This window comes from Nannobrachium achirus, assembly GCF_963921795.1.
Source record: "Nannobrachium achirus genome assembly, chromosome: 8".
Lineage (NCBI taxonomy): Eukaryota > Metazoa > Chordata > Actinopteri > Myctophiformes > Myctophidae > Nannobrachium > Nannobrachium achirus.
In genome coordinates, this window is record NC_137817.1 from 8,104,323 (window position 1) to 8,128,396 (window position 24,074).

At 41.1% G+C, this 24,074-nt stretch overlaps 1 protein-coding gene across 1 annotated transcript; it reads right to left on the minus strand.

Annotated features, from left to right (window-relative positions):
* Positions 1-3: 3 nt before the first annotated feature.
* LOC308289377 (L-amino-acid oxidase-like) lies at positions 4-22,147 on the minus strand (the record flags this gene model as incomplete). The annotated part of the gene is made up of 12 exons (XM_080731072.1): positions 4-247; positions 2,288-2,437; positions 2,826-2,923; positions 3,833-4,008; positions 4,180-4,319; positions 5,658-5,706; positions 8,177-8,264; positions 9,479-9,547; positions 10,717-10,918; positions 11,085-11,197; positions 12,983-13,173; positions 21,979-22,147. The coding sequence occupies 12 exons, from the start codon at positions 22,145-22,147 to the stop codon at positions 4-6; spliced, it is 1,689 nt and encodes a 562-aa protein (XP_080587198.1).
* Between the last annotated feature and the right edge of the window lie 1,927 nt (positions 22,148-24,074).

A 24,074-nucleotide genomic window follows, 5' to 3' on the forward strand; every position in this document is an offset into this window, starting at 1 on the left:
ACATCACACGTTAGATTCAATTTCTGGGAGGTTGATGTTCATGGAGGCCCTGATGGCAGACTTCATGGAGGTATCTATCCAGCCGTGGGGATAGGCGGTGTGCTCCCCGGCGAAGTGCACCCTGCCCTCGCTGGCAGACATCTCCTCGGCGAATTCCAGGAACTGGAAGGGGGTGAAGTAGGCAAACGCCCCCAGGCTGTAGGGATCTGAGCCCCATTTCTTCACCACCACCCCAGTACACAGGGACCTGAGACCAGAGCAAGGTTAGGTTAGCAACCACCACCCCAGTACACAGGGACCTGAGACCAGAGCAAGGTTAGGTTAGCAACCACCACCCCAGTACACAGGGACCTGAGACCAGAGCAAGGTTAGGTTAGCAACCACCACCCCAGTACACAGGGACCTGAGACCAGAGCAAGGTTAGGTTAGCAACCACCACCCCAGTACACAGGGACCTGAGACCAGAGCAAGGTTAGGTTAGCAACCTTGCCTACTGTGCAGGCTCTCTCTCACTTTTACACACACACACACACACACACACACACACACACACACACACACACACACACACACACACACACACACACACACACACACACACACACACACACACACACACACACACACACACACACACACACACACACACACACACACACACACACACACACACACACACACACACACACGACAGTAATTTGATTACAATAAAGTTACCCCCATTGATTCTGGATGGGTCAACTACTCGGAGGGTGAACTACTCTTTTAAAGGGGATGACCTCCCATTTTCAGTAATCAACTATATATTTTATATATGTTAATATTGATGAGTGAACATTAGCCCAAGTGCCCCCCCTCCTTTGGAAAGGGGAACGGAGTTGTGACGATTTGGGGGTCACGTGACCAGTGACGTAGGCTCTCTGGTAAATGCAGCCTGCATTCCTTACACTCCAGTGGGACAGTTCCAACTCGGCAGAAACAGCGCGACTTCAATTGAAATACAGAGCATTTTCAGCCATGTCAGTTGTATTGTGTACAAGGGCTGTGTCTTGTGAGCTAGAATATGTATCCATATGCCATCCAAAACGAGCAGGATCTACTCCTTCTGCTATTATTACTTTGTTTACACGGAACTAGAGAAGTAGGGCAGAAATACATGCCCATATTTGGTGGAACGTGATGACGTCTTTCAACAAGCGACGGGCAGCGCGGCGCGCTACTCGCTCGGAGCTCACAAGGAGGGAAATAAAAACAAAACAACACGAGAGTGAGACAGACAGACTGTGACTTTTTTTTGGAGAAAGTGGGTTTCTCTCTCAATTTGTCTGTGCTTGTTTCTCTCTCTGTCCGTCTCGTTTCCTCCAACTGAGCTCCGAAAGCGCCGATGCGGCCGTCCGTCGCTCGTTGAAAGACGTTATCACGTTCCGCCAAATATGGGCATGTATTTCCGCCCTACTTCCCTAGTCCGTGTGTAAACAAAGTAATAATAGCAGAAGGAGTAGATCCTGCTCGTTTTGGATGGCATATGGATACATATTCTAGCTCACAAGACACAGCCCTTGTACACAATACAACTGACATGGCTGAAAATGCTCTGTATTTCAATTGAAGTCGCGCTGTTTCTGCCGAGTTGGAACTGTCCCACTGGAGTGTAAGGAATGCAGGCTGCATTTACCAGAGAGCCTACGTCACTGGTCACGTGACCCCCAAATCGTCACAACTCCGTTCCCCTTTCAAAAGGAGGGGGGGCACTTGGGCTAATGTTCACTCATCAATATTAACATATATAAAATATATAGTTGATTACTGAAAATGGGAGGTCATCCCCTTTAATAAACATCAGAAAAGGTCAGTATTAATTTGATGGATATTTTTTTCCTCCTACTATTTGTATGAATATAGAAAATATTGATTATATTGGGGGGGATCCCTGATCTCCATATATGTCTATAGCTGACCTATGACATTACATTGTTGTGACATCACATCATCCGTCCTTGTCCCTTGTATGCCCATATAGAGATCCCTGATGTCATCAATATTAAGCCCATACAGTAGCTTGGAATACCCATATATGGACATATTGTGTGAGTCTCTATATGACATCTACGTCAGACGCAAGTCATATCCATATTTTGGAGAAAAAATAATTGTTCAACTTAAACAACCAACCGCAACTCGAATCACACTTGAAAATGAATTCCGTCCTGTGGGAATTCCGTCCTTCGCAACCTCGCCCTTTAGGTGTCTTTTAGGTGTCTTACTGGTAATAATAATAATAAATCACCTGATGTCTTCCCCATGAATCTTCACCAGGTCATTCAGCATGGCCTCCTTCAGGTCCTCGTCACTCATGCCCTGCAGGAGGTTGGAGTCATCAGACCAGGTGTAGGAGGTCACCAGCACACCCATGTCCGGGTTGTTTGTGAAGTTGTGGCTGCGTGGGAAATTGGCAGGAATTAGTCAACCAACCAAACAGAAACTATTTAGTTAATTGAAATGAAAACATAAAGACAGGCTTTCCAAATAAACAATTAAAACAAAATAAAATCGAGAAAAATGGCCATACCTACAGCAAGCTATTATTGTATCCGTATAGGAGATGCAAGGGAAAGGAGCGCCTGTTTTTGGTGATAACGACCAGATTATAGGACAGAGGGGTCAAGGTTTAACGAAAGTAGTGCTATATGGTAGGAATAGGCCATTATTATAATAAATAAAACAGATTAACAAACTAAACGATCAAGCCCACTTAAAAATGAATAAAAAAATAAACTGATATTGAAAAAACAAAACAACGTTAAAGAAATAGGACATTTCAAAACCTTGGGTAGTAGATGGACCTGGCAGGAAGGTCTGTGATACTCTTCCCTCCCGTAATGCCGTCCTTCTCCCAGAACTTCTCACTGAAGGTGAGGGCAACCTGCAATACATCAATAAATACCATAGAAAAAAAAAAGAAAGTGTACAGAAAGAGATAAAATTGTGTTTTTATGTGGGTGGTGACCCAGCTGTAGTTCGCTACACCCACAGTGTTGGGTGAATCGTAAAATTCACCCAAAGAGGCTTTAAGCTTTCAGGAAGTAAACACAAATACACAGGGAAGACAAATCTGCACATTATAACCTCACAAGGTGGCCTATTAGAATAATGTTAACTTCATAGACACATACAAAACTAGCCTCGCGTAGCCAGGCTTACTCATCTGCGAAGAGAAAAGCCTGGTGACAATATCAAGCAGAGACTGTTCAACTTCCGCCGTGAGAATTTCAACGGAAGACTACAACGCATGACGTAACTTCCGTTAAACACAGCACTTCCGCCACTTCCGCTAGAACCAACCGGGAGTCATATTGTGGCCAGGGTGATACAAAACAACTAAACAAGTCGACTCCCACCAGGGAAAGTCTAAAGTCGAAAAAGAATAAAAAAATAAATAAAATGTCAGCTGTGCTTGTGCTACTATTTGTATTGTGCTCTCCCCTCTGTCACATTGACAGGCTGGACAGACAGTACATTGACTGCAGTCAGAAGACGTAACAGTAGCCACCAACTTTATCCTGTAACATTATATAGGAATCTATAATATTAACATCAAAACAAAGGGCATATTAAGGGAGAAAGGATGGCTTTAGGAGGATCTATGAAGCCCTGAGGTAACACATTTCCGGGTTTTGTCCCCCGTCATCAAACGATAAAGTCGACTTCAACTAAAGTTTTTACTGTGTCGAGTCGACTAGCAAAAATCACAAGTCGTTAATGCTCAGCATGCGTACGTGCGTGCGTGTGTACGTGCGTGCGTGCGTGCGTGCGTGCGTGCGTGTGTGCGCACCTTGGTAGAGCTTTCGTAGTGCACCATCCTCAGAGCGTAGCTCTTATTCAGGGACAGAGGGGGCTGGAACTCAATTAGTTGTGTAGCCTTGGCCGTAGCTGTCACCAACACATAGTCTGCTTTCAACTCAGTCAGATCGATGGATGGATCGATGGATGTATGGAGTCTGCTCGGACCTGCATGATAGATAGATGGATGGATGGATGGATGGATGGATGGATGGATGGATGGATGGGTGGGTGGATGGGTGGGTGGATGGGTGGGTGGATAATAGATAGATAGATAGATAGATAACATTTCTGACAAAAGACAGTGACCAAAGTCAACCAATCACCAGCTGTGTTTACCTGTTTCCTGGTAGGACACAGTCACGCCCTCGCTTGTTTGGTTGATTTTCTTGACCTTGGAGTTGAGGAGGAAGGTGGCGTTCAGGACTCTGGCGAAGGCGTTGGAGATGTGGTCCATCCCTCCTGTCGCCTCATAGTACCTGAAACACACAGAGGTCAAAGGTCAGAACAAAAGACAAGAGTAGAAGCTAGAATAGATCAGTGATTCATTTGAATTGATTTGACTCTTATTTTGGATCTCTTTTAGCCCATTGTAGTGGGAGAAATGTGTAACAAAAATAGGCTAATGTGTTCACTTCCGGCAGAAAGCGTGAAAATTTGCACCTAGGGGTATTTTTGTGCGCCGAATTCAAAAATTGACGGTCCCAAGCACTTTTCCCATGGGATCTGGTGGCTCTAATTCACTTACCATACTAGGGAAAACATCTTCTTTAAATAGCATGTGAGGGGTCTATCTAGGGGGTTTTCATGATTCTGAATCCATTGCAAGCATTTGTTTTGCACGAAAAACATTCCTTGGGCTAAAAATGGACCCTACACAACTGTGAAAAGTACCATAGTTTTGTGGGGTCCATTTCTTGCCCAAGGAATGTTTTTGTGCAAAACGAATGTTTGGAATGGATTCAGAATCATGAAAACCCCCTAGATAGACCCCTCACTCAGTGGCCTTGTGGTTAGAGTGTCCGCCCTGAGACTGGGAGGTCGGGGGTTCAATTCCCCGGCCGGGTCATACCAAAGACTATAAAAATGGGACCCAATGCCTCCCTGCTTGGCACTCAGCGTCAAGGGTTGGATTGGGGGGGTTGATCACCACCACCAATGGGGATCCTGTCTGTCTGTCTGTCTGTCTGTCTGTCTGTCTGACCAGCTCAGTGGCCTTGTGGTTAGAGTGTCCGCCCTGAGACTGGGAGGTCGGGGGTTCAATTCCCCGGCCGGGTCATACCAAAGACTATAAAAATGGGACCCAATGCCTCCCTGCTTGGCACTCAGCATCAAGGGTTGGATTGGGGGGGTTGATCACCACCAATGGGGGTCCAGGGACTGCAGATGAAAATTAGCCCACGGCGGGCTAACTCTGGCTCATTTACATTGAAGTGAAAACTGACATGTCCATTAATGAGCAAGGTCCCTGTCAAATAAACAGATCTTAACTCTTAACATGCTACTTAAAGAAGATTTTTGGGGGTCTTTTTTTCCTAACCCTAACCCTATGGTAAGTGAATTAGAGAAAAGTGAATTTGAGAAAAGTGCTTGGGACAGTCAATTTTTGAATTCAGCGCACAAAAATACCCCTAGGTGCAAATTTTCACGCTTTCTGCCGGAAGTGAACACCTTTTTCACATATTTCTCCCACTATTGGGGAAAAGTGTGACGGACAGACTGACAGACTGACAGACAGACAGCCAGTGGAGTTTTTGGTAGTAACTGTGACCTGACGGTCGCAATTAAGCAAGTATAATCATAAAAATACAACTTACTTGGTGAAGTCGTTAATGTCATGCTGATCATACAGTGTCTCTATCAGAGCTGTGGGAAAAGATACATGATACATAATGGGTCTCAGTCTCACTCATTACTTGCGTCATCCGCATGCAAGTAGGCCGGGTGATGATAGTTGTCTGGGTAGGTGGATAATATGTGGGTAGGTATGTACTGTAGGCCTACAGTATGTGGCCATATCTTGCTCGCTGCATAGCTTGAAAACAAATAACGCCTATGACGTTCGTATTTGGTACATAATAGGTCTACATAATGTGTATGGTATTTCACCACCAGAGTGCAGAAAACACTAAGCTCTACTATATTTTGACTTGTCATTGCAGGAAAGTCACAGGTGGAAGTAATAACATTAATGAGGGTTGAATTGCATTTAGGTGAGCATTTGGGTCCCCATCTGGAATCAATGGGGGTACATTTATTGTAGTAGGCCTACATTTTTGTCTTAGGAATGTGACGTAAAACTAAAAATATTATTTAACTCAAGTCTCGGTGTGAGTAATCAACAGAAAAAAATCACACCAGTGTGAACTGAGCAGTGGTGTCCATTAATTTCAAGGTGTCTGTGTGTCTGTGTCTGTGTGTGTGTATGTGTATGTATTTTTATATATATAGCATATATAGGGATGTACCGATATATCGGCCACACATCGGTATCGGCCGATGTTTGCCATTATCGGTATATTTATCGGTTGTTGATAAGCATACATTTTGCGTTGGCTATGTTGGTGTTTTGGTTATTTGCAGCCTACCAAGAGAGTATATTCTGAACAGTTATTTCTTACAATGTTGCTTTATTTGTTCCCTGGCCCCAAAGAAGATATAATAACACCAAAAACGAAATAACAAACATCATTATCGGCTATATTGTTATTTTTAACATCGGTATCGGTATCGGCCAAGAATTTCCATATCGGTGCATCTCCAAATTTTATATATATATATATATATATTAAGGCTGCGACTTTAACTGATTAACTCAGTCGGTGCCATATTTAAAGTGGGATGACCTCTTATATTGCCGGTTCGCCAACAAAGGGTTAAAAAAATAGTGTGCACGCTGGTGCACACATTCGTGCACAGATCATGCACTATGCATGTGCATGCTTTTCACAGCTTTCAAACAAAAAAATCCGCTTGGAAATCCGTTCAGGCGTTCAGGAGAAAGGAGCCCTTATGTTTTCTTCAAATGTAAACAAACGTGGCTGCCATGTTTGAAAGATGGGGTTGGTATGGGGGTTAAACATGCGATTTCGCGATCGCAATCATGCCTAGTACACTGTTGGAGGTCCAAAAAAGACGTTCAGAAGACGTCTGGCAGGGAGGTCCATAGTGAAAAAGACGTTTTAAAGACGTTTTTATCATAGAAACATATTTTTTGGCAGGGTATGAGTTAATTGCGATTAATTAATTACAGAAAATTAACGCGATTTAAAAAATGTACGCATTTTAATCACACTTAGTTTTTGCACCACAGAACCTTCAGTTTCGGGCATTCCGATCATAGCGATGCACCAACCAAGAAGAGACAACAAACGCAAAGGGAGAAGTAGCCGATCAGAGCGCTTTGCTTGGCCCAGTGGATGAGAAATTTAGATTTTAAAACTCACTCGTTGATTCACTCGTACAACAAAATGAGAAAAAAATGCTTCTCAGGTCGAATATCGGTGTGCGATTAAAATGTGATTAATTGCAATTAATTAATCACAGAGCCTGTAATGAATTAGATTAAACATTTTAATCGCATCCCAGCCCTAATATATATATAGTAACTGTCCCAGAGGTCGAGACAGTGATTTAATTGATATAAATATGTGTTTTGTTTGGTTTATAATTCATATACATTTTGGAATTAAAAAGGTTAATTTCATGATACATAATTGGTATTAAAAATGACAAATAAATATGTTAAATGGTTATATATTACATGGATCTAAGGTAAAAACTGATGTGCCTGTCATCAAGAGGGTGTACGGTAATTAGAGCACGGAGTTACACCTGGTCAGAGTGAAGCCTGTCAGATCAGATCAAAGCAGAGCAGAGCTACAGAAAAACTCCAGAGAGAAACAGAGAAAGAGAGAGATTAACTTTGCTACAGATTCTGCACATGGTTCAAAGGCGCACACGGTCAATGCTTTTTATTGTGTCTGGTATTGATTTCTGTATTATTGTAAAACGTAAACTTTATTGAGAGACTGTGTGGATAATTAATGCACCTGTGTGAGCTGAGGTCGGTTTCACTATGATTATGGAATGAAATGTATTATTTTTCTTTGTAGTTTTCACAGTGTCTTGGTGTCTATGTCTGTTGGGAGTCGTTTGTGTGAAAATAAATACTCAGAAAGACATCTGTATGATGCGTGGACCTTATATTGAACTATGGCAGCTACATATATATATACATATATATATATATATATATATATATATATATATATATATATATATATATATATACATATATATAGTCCATCTGTCTGTCAATCTTTGTTGGGCATACCCTCGTGGAAGATGGCGCTCACACCTAGCAGATCTCCAATCATCTTGATGGCTCCAGTACTGAGATTTCCCTGTTCCACCAAGTACCCCTGCCATAGACAAACAGCATGTTGATTGCAAGCAAGATGTGTTTTTGTGATGTGATGTGAGCTTTTACTGGGGATTTGCTTTGTCCGCCATAGTTTTGACAGTTTTTGGAAGTGGTTAAAACATGTCTACGTATTTTAAAACTGTTGAACCAATGACAAGTATGGAACACAGGTTCTTCTTTTCCATTTCTTGAAAAGAAACAGTTTTAAGAAAAGAAAATGATGTAACAACAGGACTCACCAGTGCAGCTGGGCCGACAGAGCCAGTGTAACATGCTACATATTCTACACAGAATACATGACAGACTGGGATCATTTCTCACTTACAGTATAATTTTGAACAAATGTGTAAATCGTATGTAATGTTAATGTCTGGTTGCATAATACTGTAGGCCTATATGGCGGTCAAGAGGTGCACACACATCCAAAGATTTTGACAGGTGCTGGATCCCAAAAAATAGGCCTAAAAATAGAAAACGGTTTTGGCTTCCCCGGAGTATATCTGAAAAAGACCAGAGTCCAAAACGTATTTGTTTTACTGCTCTATTAATTCATTATTTTGGCAGCATTCAGACAGTGTGCGGGCCATCTCTTTTTCTTCACTGCACATACTGTATATCCCATGATTAATTGATTGTGACCGCCAGGACCCTGTTACCAAAACGGGCGTGTGTTGCGTGTGTGTTGTCCCATTCATTTCCAATGGAGAATTGCATGCAGCCCGTCTAGCGATACGGAAAAAAATGCCCAATTTCACGCTGAGCACACACATCAGACCGACGGAGACATTTGAATGAAGTTCGTCTCGACCAACATTATTCAAATCCTGTGCATGCGTGAGCTCTTGAAGCCAATGAAAGTAGTGCTGCTCTGCGTGTAGGTGTGTCAACAACAGCCGAGACGGACTGGAGGGGCACAGAATTGCTTTCCTATGCGTTAAGACGGCGTGCATTTTTTCTCAGTGTGAATGCAGGTTCTCACTCACATGGGACTGTCGCGTGTCGCTGATTGGCTCTCATGTCTGCAATGTGTGTGTGTGTGTGTGTGTGTGTGTGTGTGTGTGTGTGTGTGTGTGTGTGTGTGTGTGTGTGTGTGTGTGTGTGTGTGTGTCTGTGTGTGTGTGTGTGTGTGTGTGTGTGTGTGTGAGAGAGAGAGAGAGATTTGCGTGGGTGGTATAAAACGAATTAAAAGAACAATGTTAGCTATGTGTTTACCTTGGCAGAATATGAATCATACTTCTTGAACATGGCCTCACAACCGCCTTTCTTCACATCATCATCAATCTGACAACAGAACATTTTAAAATGATCACTATTTCCTCACTGGAAACACAATATTTAGAAGACTATCTTATCCAGGGTGACTTACAACGCACTAGAAAGTAACTAGTAACTAGTAAAGATCTACAGGCATGAGGTCAAAAGTCAGATGTTCGATGTATCTTATCTTTATCTTATCTTATATTTTATTTTTTTACACAATTGTGTTTAATTCAATTCTTCTCCCCTAAGGGCTGTGGGTGGGCGGGTAGATGTTGTGCTGTTTTGTTTAGTATGTGTATTGCTCGTATTGTATTGTTTTGTCTGTGTCCATGTATGTCCTGTAATTTTAAAAAACTGACAAAATTCAATAAAAAGTATGTAAAAAAAAAAAGATGTTCGGCATGACGAGATGTGTATCGACTCGAGTTTTCATGACTGTAGGTAAAGTTCAAAGATTTTATCGCTGTAGCACCACCCTTTGGCCAATGGTTTTGGGTTCAGTGTCTTGGCAACTTGACATAGTCCACTACCATTCGCAGAGTTCCATAAAAGCTGACTACAAGGTATAGATAACGTGGCAATTATTCGTAAAACGGCGTGAGAATAATAATAAAACATACACTTTCAAAGAAGGACCCGCACTACATGCTAGGCTGCTAATAATAACTAGAAATACTGTTCCTACGAAACAGTGTGGGCTCGCATGGAACACCTTGTATTGGCACAAAGATCTACCCTTTGGCTGCTCCTCATTGGCTAAGGGCCCTGCTTCGGTATTTTTTTTTTTTTTTAGGAGAATAACCTTGGTCTATAAAGTTTTGGTATAACATGATATAACATACTGATATAACATACTGATATAACATAGTGATATAACATAGTGATATAACATACTGATATAACATACTGATATAACATACTGATATAACATAATGATATAACATAATGATATAACATACTGATATAACATACTGATATAACATACTGATATAACATACTAGTCTCGAGCCCACATGTTGTTATTTATATCAGGTCGCACTTGTTGGTGGTGATGTCTCCAAGAACGCTGCTCCTCATTGGCCAAGGGCCCTGCCTTTGTACTGTCGGTAATTCTTTTGAGGAGAATAAACTTGACCTATAAAGATTCGGTATAACATACTGGTCTCGCCTTTCAGCGAGCCCACAATAACCTGCTTGATGGCGTCGTTGAAGAGCTCAGATGCAGACTTCTTCCTCTCGTTTGTGTTCAGGTTGTATTTCAGGATGCCTGGCCTGACGTTGACAGTGGAGGTCTTAGCACGCACGTTGTTCACCAGGTAGAACGTGTTATTGTTCACCATGAAGAACTCATTACGCGAAACATTCAACTTATCCATGTAGAAGAGCAGAATTCTGAATGGAAAAACATGCACACACACACACAGAGGGGGAGAGAGAGAGAGAGAGAGAGAGAGAGAGAGAGAGAGAGAGAGAGAGAGAGAGAGAGAATACATTATAAATGATATGAGGGCAGATGGATGGATGGATGGTGGATGACAGACAGACAGAAATGACTCACTTTTGGGTGTCTGGGATCCTCATGGCTCCCAGGTCCACATACCATCCTTCTGATTCATTCCTGTGCGTGAGGATCCTTCCTCCGATACGATCGCTGGCCTCCACGATGGTAACCTGTTACCATATAGTAAACCATCAAACACCATCACTATAGGTTTACCTTTGTAACATCATCACTATGGTTACCATCCGTGATTAAGCCGTATTAAGCATTAAGCCATAAAATGGTTTAACTAAATGTTGCATTTATACAGCGCCTTTATCCCAAAGTAATTACATTCACCCATTCACACGGTCACAGTAGAGGAAACCATGCAAGGCACTGTTGCATGAACATGGGCCGGTTACAGAAAGTTAATTCATAATGTTTTCTGTTCATAAGCAAATGGATACTTTGTGGTGGCCCATGAGAAGCTGTTCCAATGTGTAATGTGAGCTTTATTGTCCAACGGAATCTATTTACAACATAAGACATGAATGGCCCTATTTTGAAGTTCTTAAAGGGACTACACCATGAATTAAAAAAAAAACTTTTTTCCCCGTTTTTTTTGGTCTTCCCAGTGTCTCTTCTAGCCCAAATGATATATGACCCATTTCATTAACTCTAAGCCTTGCCTTTCATTTCAGTGATTGTCTGAATGGTACGGTACTCTTTTGAAATCGGCCCCTTGCTAATGTTACAAAGGGGCTCATTTCCTATTGGGCCTCCTCAAGAAGGGGGCGGTACTTTTTGGGAGGCTTTGGGTGGAACCATAAGGTAAAGTGGTACTAAAATTGGCTTGAATTGGATTGACTCTACATGGTTCTCATTGTTCGTACCATGCTAATCTTCTCTGTATCGTTGAAATTTTAGCTCAAAGACAGCGCCAACAAAGGGCATTTTGGTATTGCATCTGAAACGGCTTGGAATTAGAGACAGACAGAACATTTACATATCCGAGTGGTTGTTTAGGCTAAAACCTGTATAAAACCATATTATGGACCAATATTTATATCAAATGTATATTTTGAAAAGCATGGTGGGGCCCCATTTAGATCTTATCCACATTTCACGCAACTTGCAACACATGACCTCTATAGTCTTGTGATGAAGATGGATATCTTTGCTTTTTCAAATTCCATCCTAATTGGCTAAGATTGCCAACCAACGTTTGGGGGATTGGTCCGTTTTGAACAAAATGCCTCAAATCATGAACGCAGTGTGGAATTTGTGTGAAGTTTTGCACACACATTCCCACTAGGTCAAAGAACAAATGCCATCCTTTTCACATTGGCCTGTTATAGCACCACCAGTAGGTCAACTTTTGCAAAACAAAGCCTCAAATCATGAATGCAGCGTCTCATTTGCAGTGAAAGGCTGAAGAAGAGATGGCACCCTTTTCACTTTAGCCTATTATAGCGCCATCAGGAGGCCACGATAACCTACCTGGTGTATACCTGCATCAGGTAGGTGCCTGCTTCTAGTTATTTCTGATATGTCAGTCGTGTGGATTAGATTTCAATTGGGACAATTTAAATCTGGAATAATTGCAAAAAATATATACAGTGTAGGCCTATTATAAAATACAATAATTACAATAAAGTGTATTTGGTTGCATAAATAAAGGGGGTACCCGGTCTTAATTAAACAACTTTCAACCTATTTTACACTATATTAGAAAATAGCTGATCTACAAGCTATGAGCTTGATCTATTTTTTTCAAAAAGTGTAAAAATCTGGAATAATCTTGGTGGTCTATGTGGGTCCCTGGCTGGCACAAACTATTTTGAGAAGGGGTTCTGTGACTAATTAGGCCTACATATACATTTGGGGGTCCCATGAAGTGCGCCCTCCAGAGCCACTGACACCCCAGCATTTGAAGTATTTAAGCAGTAGCAGTTTAGTGATGACTACTGTACCGTGTGTCCAGCATTTTCCAGCAGATAAGCAGCAGTCAGGCCAGATATTCCTGCCCCCACTATGACAATGTGTTTGGGCTGCTTTGCATGGGGAAGCCCCTTCTCAGCGATGTCCAGCAACTCCTGGTAGTCCTTATCTATCAGACAATCGGTCACGGTCAGGTTCTCAGCAGAGTGAGGGGGCTGGGTCACTGAAAAGTTGGGAACAATTTACAATTTAGTCATTAATGTACTTATTGCAATATTTCTGTGAGCTGCCGTGTGCTTCCTAATATATATGTGTGCGTGTGTGTGTGTGTGTGTGTGTGTGTGTGTGTGTGTGTGTGTGTGTGTGTGTGTGTGTGTGTGTATATATAAGCGATGCACCAACCAAGAAGAGACAACAAACGCAAAGGGAGAAGTAGCCGATCAGAGCGCTTCGCTTGGCCCAGTGGATGTGAAATTTAGATTTAAAAAAACTCACTCGTTCATTCACTCGTACAAGTGTGTGTTTTACTTGAAAAAAAATGCTTCTCAGGTCAAATATCGATGTGTGTATATATTTATATTGTGGGGACTGAGCCAAACCGGGACACAAGAGAGCAAAATCAAATGTTGCCAAAACAGGGCATTTATTTCCTTTTTCTCTTTACAGGCAGTTAAATCAAATTGTAAGTAATGCAGAACAGTACTGAATGATGCAAACACAATCTAAATAAACTGTAAATAATGTTCCTCCCCGGTTGGGGGCTGCCTTCTTTTCTTCACAGGTCCAGTATTCTGCCCTCCCTAGGTAAACTGACAGGCTAGTTTGGCAGATAGCGAACAGTCTTCCCAATGAGCACAAACGGTTTGTAGTTAAGGCTGTTTAATGCCACTGGAAAAGTTGTAAAACTGCAATACAGAAAATACAGAAGAAATATGCATTCTGTATTAATATTGTGAAAAACAAATAGAACATAATTATGCAATAGACATGAAAAAGAAAATAATCAAACTGCTGTCACACTGTACTGGACTTAAATGACAAGTAGCTGTAGGCTAGCAAGCAGTGATTATCTTAATTTAGTTTCAGCCAGCTTCAAACATTAACATCAAATTTAGCTTCATGTAGTTTCAATAGTATTGGATAAACATCACAAAATAGACTAAAACTAAAGGAAGGCATAACTTCAAGAAAACCAACAGAATGTGCTTACAGTCATATATTTTCCAAGGCTTGTCAAAAGAGTAGCTTCTGGCATAGCTCTCTGCTGTCTTGTACACACTGAACACATACTGGGAAACTACAGCAAGCTCAAAGGGTCAAAATACACCACATGGTGCAAACAAAAACGATCTTCAAAACCACCACTAGGTGGCAATAATTCACACCAATAGTGGGCAGAACATCCAGGATGGAGTTGAGTATGGGGTTTAGCTAGGGGTCCACAGGGTTCAGGTAAGCATGAGGTAGGTTTAACTTCTTTTTCCCCACAGGTTTTAAGGTGAGTATGGTGGGGGGGGGGGGGGGGGGAGTTTACAGGGGCGCCACTTCACACCAAAACCAAACCATTCACTCTAGCGTAAAAAAAATCATAAAAGGGGCATAAGGGGGCCTAGGGCCGGTGAATGGTTGGAGGAATACAAGATTTGTAAAGGGAGGTGAGTATTACTCAAATAATTGGGATCGCTAGTTGTGGCTTTCTGGGTTCCGGCAGGTAAGGTTTTCCCCTCTCCTTTTCCTTGTCAGACTATATAAGGTTTTCGTGTGTCCTGACCTTTACACCGGCTCAAAACGAACACCTCCCAGGATTCGAAACAGCAACCATAGACTGCAGGGTTTAATGTAGCGTGGTCGCTGTCTTGAATCCTGGGTGGGGGTCGATTTGCGCCAGAAAGGTCCAGGATATGCGGTTGGTCAGACTTTTTCCCTCTAACTTTGACTGACGGCCAACGCCAAGAAGTGCTGGGTTGCCTCTTGGAAACAGATTATGTCGGGAGTATATTATGCGCAACATACCAGCCAGGTTTGTTAGTATCCTTGACCAGACCAAAGGCTAATAACAATTTATCGTGCACATTCATGTGCACATTTATTTGTCACCAGAAACACCATTTTGAGTAGCCGAGATGCAGGAGAAACTCCTAATTGTCGCTGTCTGAAACCAGATAGAGCCAAATAGAGCTTCTTGTGGGTTATAAAGCAAGGGGGAGACAGAGGGAGAACAGACAGGAGGTCAGACAAACAGCCTGGCCATTAACAGCCTGGTGGCAGTCAAAGAGTGAATAGAAGCGAAAAATAATATGCAGTCCAGACCAGAAGCTCAAACAAAACAGACAGAGGGCAGAACGGAGAGGGGGTTTAGGAAAAGTCCAGGATATGAAACAACCTGGCCATTACGCCTGGACCTTTCATGAACTTTAAACCGGTCTCAAGTGCAAGTGTAATGGCCAAGACAGATCTAAATTAGCATGAACAACACAGCATTTGATTGGTCTGTTCTGTTTGGCTAACACATGTCGTCACGAGTAGAACGGTTTCTGATTGGTCGATTCTAATGTTTAGTTAATCAACTAGCCAATCGATGAAGAATGAAAGAATCGTCCCGTGCTAATATGTTTTAGCTAAATAAACCGAAAGTGAAATATAGGAGCGGTTTGCACCGCTCAAAAAAATTTGTCCATACAGTTCCACTAGTGCGTATCCATTGTATGGATCAAATATAAATTACATGATCAAAAAGTTCCTCTTCTCTGAGCTTGTCTCAAAACATTTTTGTAACATTTTAATCAATTTAAGATGCCATGAAATCAGCTTGAGTGCTTACCGGAGGTCGCGGAGGAGATGTGGGGGCAGAGTCTCATCGCCTGACAGTCAGCCAAAGGATGATGTTCCAAACAGCGTCGACATTGAAAACGGCCAAAGGCATCAAGATCACCAAAGAGATCTAAAATAATTAAAATAATATTAATAATTATTATTATTAATATTTTTTACTCTATCGAAAAGGAAAGTACAGTTGGTATTCCAAGTAGTATGGGGCTATTTTCTTTATTTAAAAAAAATAAATGGTTCAGAATTGACCTATGGGTCATGGTTCGTTGAGCGCACAGATGCATGGATCCATTTGAAGCGTGCATGGATAAGAAAGCCCCATCAGTCACGTATTAGCTTGATCTTGTTTGATAGGGAGACAATACAGCCACAGTTGGTACAGAACAAGAACGTGCACTTCCCAAGTAATATGTGGAAATGGCATATATGCATAAACCGGGTTTGACCCAGTCTCTCTCTTATATCATGTCTACAGATAACACATTATAAACTCTATGACTCTATATCTAAATGAAAGACATTATAGACTCTATATCTACATAATAACATTATAAACTCTATAACACGTACACACGCAATTTAAAATGTATTTATTTAGCAGACTCGCTTAATCCAGAGCGATTTACATTATTCCAACGCATAGAAATCTATAGGATCAAGAGGTCTGAAGAGATTTCAGGTTACAGGGGAAGATTGGGAGTGAGTGTGCAGTTCTAAATGATACGTAGCCCGCCAAGTTAGTTCAGGCTGGTATACTCGAGAGGGTACATTGCATTGCATTTGTATAAGGACACTAATACTCACCATTATGCCAGACCCTATACGTCATTGGCCAACATGGCAGTCAGCTGATCATTTGACAACTACTTAAGCCCGCCCAGTCTGTCATTCTACCTGCTGCTCTTGCCCGGACTGTTGCTTTTGTTTGCTTGGCCCCACCGCCTCCCCAGCACCACCAGTAGGCTGTGCTAACTCTGTTCCCCATGGGGGGGGTTGTTTATATATCTATATATCTCCCTGCTCATTATGGTTAGTTAGTCCCCCCAGGAATCTGCGATTCCGCGATCAAGGAATTTATCGCGGAATTTGCGACCACCCGCGGATTTCAAGGCCATTCGCAGACTTTTCTGACGTCCGCAGTCGCAAGTGGTGGCAGAGCGGCGGGAGTAGTCATGTGTACATGGTCTGTCCAGTGGCCACCTCATACAGAGCCTGGGGGAATGGCTTAGCTTCCCTCCTGCTAGTTGCACTGACGCTGGATGGTCCCACTGTCTCCACATTCCTGACAGAAACTGTGTCCTGACCTGAACTATAGTTCCTTTCTATGCCTGGCAATAACAATGCTAATGCAGAAGAGAATACACAAATATTACACCCATACTAGGTAGGCTATCCTCTAAAATGTGGTTACTATGGGCATGGTCTGGATGACAATGTAGTCTTTGCAACAGAAAGTTATTATTAAAAACAATAACAATTAAAAAAAGAATAGATTTAATATCAGATTTTTATTCTCAAAAATATTATATTATTCTAACCACTAATTACAATTAATTGTAGCTATTTATTCATGAAGGGCTTTACTTGATTATTAGAACCATATCCTTTTTAGCTTGATAACTGGTCATTTTAGGTTGTTTTTTAATGTCCGCGGAATCAAGAATTGTTCTCCACAGAATTCTGCAGAATCAGGATTGTTCTCCGCAGAATCAAGACTTTTTCTCTGCGGATTCCTTGGGGGACTAGTTAATGATGTTCTGCTTCTGTGCTGCTTGCTGCTGAGCAGGGAGAAAATTTAGCAGAGCCAAATGCCAAATTAAATGTGACATACACACTTGTATACTCATTAATAATAAACATTGTTCAATATATCGTGAGTTACCTGACTGAACTGCAATTTATGTATTTGATTTGACTTGATGTATTTATAGTCGGGTGGGATTTCAGAAAGATGTGATTGTTAGAGGCATTTGGGGGTAAAAGTGGGGTACCAGGCCATTTTACATAATTCAAGGGTGCCAAATCCGAAAAACCTGGTACCCAAGCAAAATTGAGTTTTTGACCATTTAATTTGCACATCAAAGTGGCTGCCACATTATACATTTTGTACTATTTATTTTAAGGGATATTTCTCTTTCAAAAAACTTTTGGTAATTTTAGGAACACCGAGGACCGTTTTTCAGTTGCTTGGTTCAGTTTAGATTTAGATATTTGATATTCGTTTTATCAGCCACACCCCCTTCCTATACAAACCCATTGTAACTTCAAACTACATTTTAACCATGATAGATTTAATGAAAACACCCATCCTTTTTTCTGGTGACTCCTGACGCCCTCCTAATACCTGAGCAGTTTGTGTTTATCCGAAAACTTTTTTCATTTATTTTTATTAATTATTTTATTGTATACATTTTAAAAATAAACGAAAAAAGGTATCAAAAAATGCTACCTATTCGTGTATTAGAAAGGCGTCAGGAGTCACCAGAAAAAAGGATAGGTGTTTTCATTTAATCTATCATGGTTAATTTTATTTTATTTTTTTTAATTGAAATATCCCTTTCAATAACTCTGTAACAAGTCAAACAAAACTGACAAATAAATTGTCCATTTCTATGTTCTGAAGGTCAGACAATGTGATTAAGGCATTTTTTATGTAATCAGGGTTAAGTCTATTCCAAGATATGCAAAATAGTGGTCAACATTACAGAAAACGGTTTAGTACTCAAAGGGGTCCACACACTTCCCCTATTTTTGAAGCGGTGGAAACCGCTTCCAATGAATGGCTTTGTGTGTATCACGCCCATATATGGTCATTTCAGTCCAGAATGAACAGGCTTTTTCAAAAACAGAATGTCCGTTTAATTACCATATATGGTGATCTCAGTCCAGAATGAACAGGGTTTATCAAAAACAGAATGTCCGTTACCTTATGTCAGGGGTCCTCAATAGGCGGACCGCGGTCCATGTCCGGACCCAGGCGCACCTCCGTCCGGACCGCGGCACATTTCTGAGAAATCTCCGCACAGTTGTATCTGACGATCGGACTGACTGTGTGTGATTTGTGTTTGTGTGTGCGTGGGTGTGTATGTGCTCATTCGCTCAAACACATACACAGGCTCACAAGACACACCCCGTCCCCTACGCCAATTTGCAAGCCCACAAAGCGTCGCGGGTGCAACGTGCTGTGGGCTTGTAGATCAAAGGTTTTCCTTCCCTCCGAAGCAGTCTGCTCTCCATGCTGCTCCCCCCTCCCCTCCCCACACACTCATGCCGCTCGCTGCCTGAAAAAGTTGCTAAAACCTCTTGGAAACCATTGCTCCCACTGGATTAATAACTTAGAGATCTTCTACCTTTGGCTGTTCAATTGGAGAGGACAACAGCAACACATTAATATCCACGATGTAAGGCTCCAACTGCTTGCATTAGACGAGAAATGGTCGCGAAACTCGCGATGCGTGATCATGCGTCTTTAACAATGTGATGTGTCGTCGCATATTATTGCCAGCTATCCTAGGCTGTGTTAGGTTAATAACTATGACTCGTTGACCCTGATTTGACTGGCCATTTGACAGCACAGTCTGGCTTGTGCAGTACGTGTGTCAACTGAATGTCAAGTAATCCTCTCCCCCTCACGCTAAGTTTCACTTTATTTTCCATTCTGAACGACAAGCCTAATATTGCATTTATGCTCTTTAGTTTCCAATAATTAAACTATAAGCCAGTGTTTTATTGCTACACAATAAATGTAAATAATGTAGACTACTCTACATGCATAAATAATTATCCATTCATCCATCCATCCATCTTCAACCGCTTATCCAGCATCGGGTAGCAGGGGTAACAGTTCCAACTGAGATTTCCAAAGTTCAAATAATAATAATAATAATTAAAATAAACAATTCTAATGATTATAATAAACATACATACATACAGTACATACTGTATTAATGTATCCGCCCTATTTCGCCTTCGCCTTTTTTTTTCCGGACCCGGACCTGTTTCAAAAAAATATTTCTGGACCTTCAAGATTTGTATTTGAGGACCCCTGCCTTATGTCCATATATGGTCACTCCAGGCCAGAATGAACAGGTTTTTCCTGTCCCGTACGTGTAAAATATCAGTCCAGAATGAATAGGCTTTTTCAAAAAGCAAAATGTGTGTCCCATGTCCATATATGGTCATTTGAGTTCAGAATGAATAGGCTTTATATGTCCTGTACATCTAGAATATGTGTGCGCCTGTGCGGTGTCCCTCCCGGTCAGATGAATGGATACTTTGAGGATTGGTCAAGCTTCACATGATAATTTGGCCTTCAGGGTTTATCTGTCTTATTTAAACACTTTATATTTATTTATGTATTTATTTAATTACAAATTCTTATTTTAATGTATGTGTTTTAATCTATTTTATTTTTTAAACCTATTATACCAACTGTCAAACCAGCTCTCCAAATACATTCAGAATAGAAGTTTTATCTGTCCACCGCTTCAATTCGAACCGAGGTTTGATTTTTTCTTTTCTTTTCTACTCATCTGATCTATCTATGTAACTTTGTAACAGATCGTCGTGGACTCACTCTTGCACAAACACAAAACTGGAGCAGGGGTGGAGTGTCATAGGCGTGTGTCTGGAGGTTTAGTGGTGTCTAAGTGCTGGATGATAGTGGCACCTGCTGGGTCTAGTCCAGGGGGTTTCAAAGTGGGTGACGGGGCACCCTGGGGTGCCGCGATGGCAGTCCAGGGGTGCCGCGAGATCATTTGATAATATTTGGAATTTATTTGTACACTTGAAAAAATATTTAGTATCATTTTAAACTTGAAGTACAAAGTTATTTTCAGTCAGTTCTAACCAAAATGGCTATTATCTCAATGTTTTCCTCACAAATAATGGCTAAAATATGCTATAAATATAAGGTGCTGGGAGTGAAAATTATCAATATCGTCACTGTCAGGCAAAAACCTCGTATCTCCAAGTTTCAAATGTGTTTTTTGGTAAAATAAGAGCCCCATTTCATCATACAAAAGTCTCACACAAGTAGTGAAAATAGCCGATCTACAAGCACACAACGCCTTGCGATGCGAGGCGTTGTGTGCTTGTAGATCGGCTAATTTCACTATTTTAAATCGTTTTTAAAATAATACAAAAAGAGACGTTTTTGGACATACAAGGTTTCCACCCGTCAATGACGATATAATGTAGGGGTGCCTCGGATGAAAAAAATATTTATGGGGTGCCCTGAGACAAAAAGGTTTGGGAACCCCTGGTCTAGTCACACCCTAGCACATCTAAAATACAAAAGTATATGATCACATAGAGAGCAGGCTATCCAGTTGACCCCTGACCCCTGATGACCCAAAACACATGGAAGTGAATGGAGTGACAGTCTATAAATACTGTAGTGTCATATGGTGATTTCTGCCTTGTTTAACTCACCCCTAGAATGAGTTACAGATACAACAGTGAGTGGTTCCTGGGCCGAGTTATAGTCTCCTCACTACCCCCAAAATATACCACTCCATATGTCTAATCAAATGTATCAAAATCAAATATCAAAAAATTTAATTAAACTAACTGTCATCTAAATCTGTATTTTAGATGTCTTAATGATGCTAAAAATACAGATAAGTAGCAAAGAAAATGAAATAAGGAGGATGCGTATGGACCCCTTGAGTACTAAACCGTTTTCTCTAATGGTGGCCTCTAATTTGCATATTTAGGTGTAAGCTTACCACTAAGAATACTTTACAAGCATTGTCTAACCCTCAGAACATGGATATGTACATTTTATTTGTCAGTTTTGCTTGCTTTGTTATAGAGTTATTGAAGAAACAGTGCAAAATCTGCAGCCATTTTGATATGCAAATTAGAAGGTTAAAAACTCACTTGGGTACTTGCTTGGGTACCAGGTTTTTCAGATTCAGCAGCCTTGAATTATATGTAAAATGGCCTAGTACCCCACTTTTACCCCCAAATACCTCTAACCCAGAAGGCCTTTTTTTCTGAAATCCCACCCGACTATTAGCACAATGTAAAAACAATACAAAAAACACGACACAGAATATAAAAAGGAAAGTGCCATGAGGCAAGAAGCCAGAAGGGCTTGTATACGAGGCCTCTACTAAATAAATGCTGCATACATGAATGCTGCATAGATAAGCCTGAAAATCAAGTGTTGTAAAAGCACATCAATCATCCTCACCTGTGTCTTCTGTGTTTACCGCTCCATGGTCATCGTGATGGTCGAGGCTCACCTCCAACTCTGTTCCCTGGTCAGGGTGATGGTCCAGGGTCAGATGGAAATGGACATCATCAGGGTCAGCCTCACACACACAGAAGAGGACAAACAGCAAAGCACCAGCAGCCTTCATTCTGAACTACAGTTGACTTAGCACAATTGCTAACTTCACCCACTGTCCAGAGACACAGCACAAAGCTAACTTCACCCACTGTCCAGAGACACAGCACCAAGCTAACTTCACCCACTGTCCAGAGACACAGCACCAAGCTAACTTCACCCACTGTCCAGAGACACAGCACCAAGCTAACTTCACCCACTGTCCAGAGACACAGCACCAAGCTAACTTCAGTGACAGCACACAGCCGTCTTATATACTCGATCACCACCAGGGACGTGCTGGGCCCCTGATTCAGCCCGGGAAAAAGAGTTGTAGAGGCCATCATTGCACGCTATAGAGAGAGATCTCTCTCTATAGCGCTGCTGCTACTCAAAGATTTGCCATTTCAGACAAGTGACAAGTGACAAGCCAATGGGCTAATTAGGCTACATGAATTAGGCCTATATTTCATTGTTGTTGGGTGGAAACCTTATATGTCCAAAACCGTTTGTTTTGTATTTATCATTTAAAAAATGATTTAAACTAGTGAAAACAGCCGATCTACAAGCACACAACGCCTCGCGGTGCGAGGCGTTGTGTGCTTGTAGATCTGCTGTTTTCACTACTTTTGTGCAAACAGTTTATTTTTTTTTAACCGGCCATTCGGGAGTTGTCCCGCTTTTCCCAATGGCCAGCACGTCCCTGCTCACCACCTCCAAAAGGAACAAAGCCCTTTTCAATACACTACAGGCTCACATGTAACTCAAACCCTTTGGAATAAATGACAAGTGTTGACAAAGTGGAATTAAATAAAATGTAGGAAAATATAGCTTTATTCACTTAATATTATGAACCTGAGATGCATTTCCTCAACCTGATACATCGTGATACGATTGCCGAAAACAGTATGTTGTTAAAAAAGAGGTAATTGATCTGTTTGTAGTGCTGGAACATGCTGCCCACTGTGTGTGTGTGTGTGTGTGTGTGTGTGTGTGTGTGTGTGTGTGTGTGTGTGTGTGTGTGTGTGTGTGTATGTATGTATGTATGTATGTATGTATATATATATATATATATATATATATATATATATATATATATATATATATATATATATATATATATACAGTGTTAACAAATACTTTATTTTTGGTTCAATTATGTTAAACTTGGGACACAACCATGGTTATTTTTTAGTTTATTTAGTGTTTTATGTCATGCACTTTTATTTTGAAGCTGCACTTTTAGTTTCCTGTTGCATTGTGGGGCCTCAGTACAGAGGAAGCCCACACTGCTGGTAAGAAGGTCACCTTTCTGCTGAGACAGACATTAATTCATTAAACATATCTATGCCTCATTAAAATGCATTTGAGTAGCTAAGCATGCACTCATTGTCCATACTTGTTGTCTAGCAGCATTCGTTTTTATAGTTCATTGTAAGAGAATGCTTCTTTGATATAGTAAAAAACGATTAGCATGTTAGCTGCTAACTCACTGTGTAAACACTAACATGGAGGCCTGCTGTCTCTAAACAGGTGACCAAAGAGAGTACTGTGTCTGAGCTGTGGTTGTGTGTCCCAACTTTATGTTCCAGGTATGTCATGCTGTACAGTGTGTGTGTGTGTGTAATCTTTTCTATTTGGGGGATTGTTATATTATTTTGTACAGTATGCTGTTGATTATTTCAGACAGAGGCCTACCTGCAATTTCCATTTATGCCAGCAGGGAAGCGTTAAAGTCAATGTTCCTTTTCTCTGTCATTTTGCAGAATATAAAAAACTGGAGCTTTAGAGGGGAAATGGTTGTTCTGTATTTGTGTTGTAATTGAGCCAGATTGAATTGATATATTATTTTGAGAGACAATGTATTTTATTTTATTATTTTATTTAATAAAATTATTATTTAATAACCTTACAGTACCTTAAAGTATCCTATTTGTTGGGTTGGAAGCGAGCCCACACTG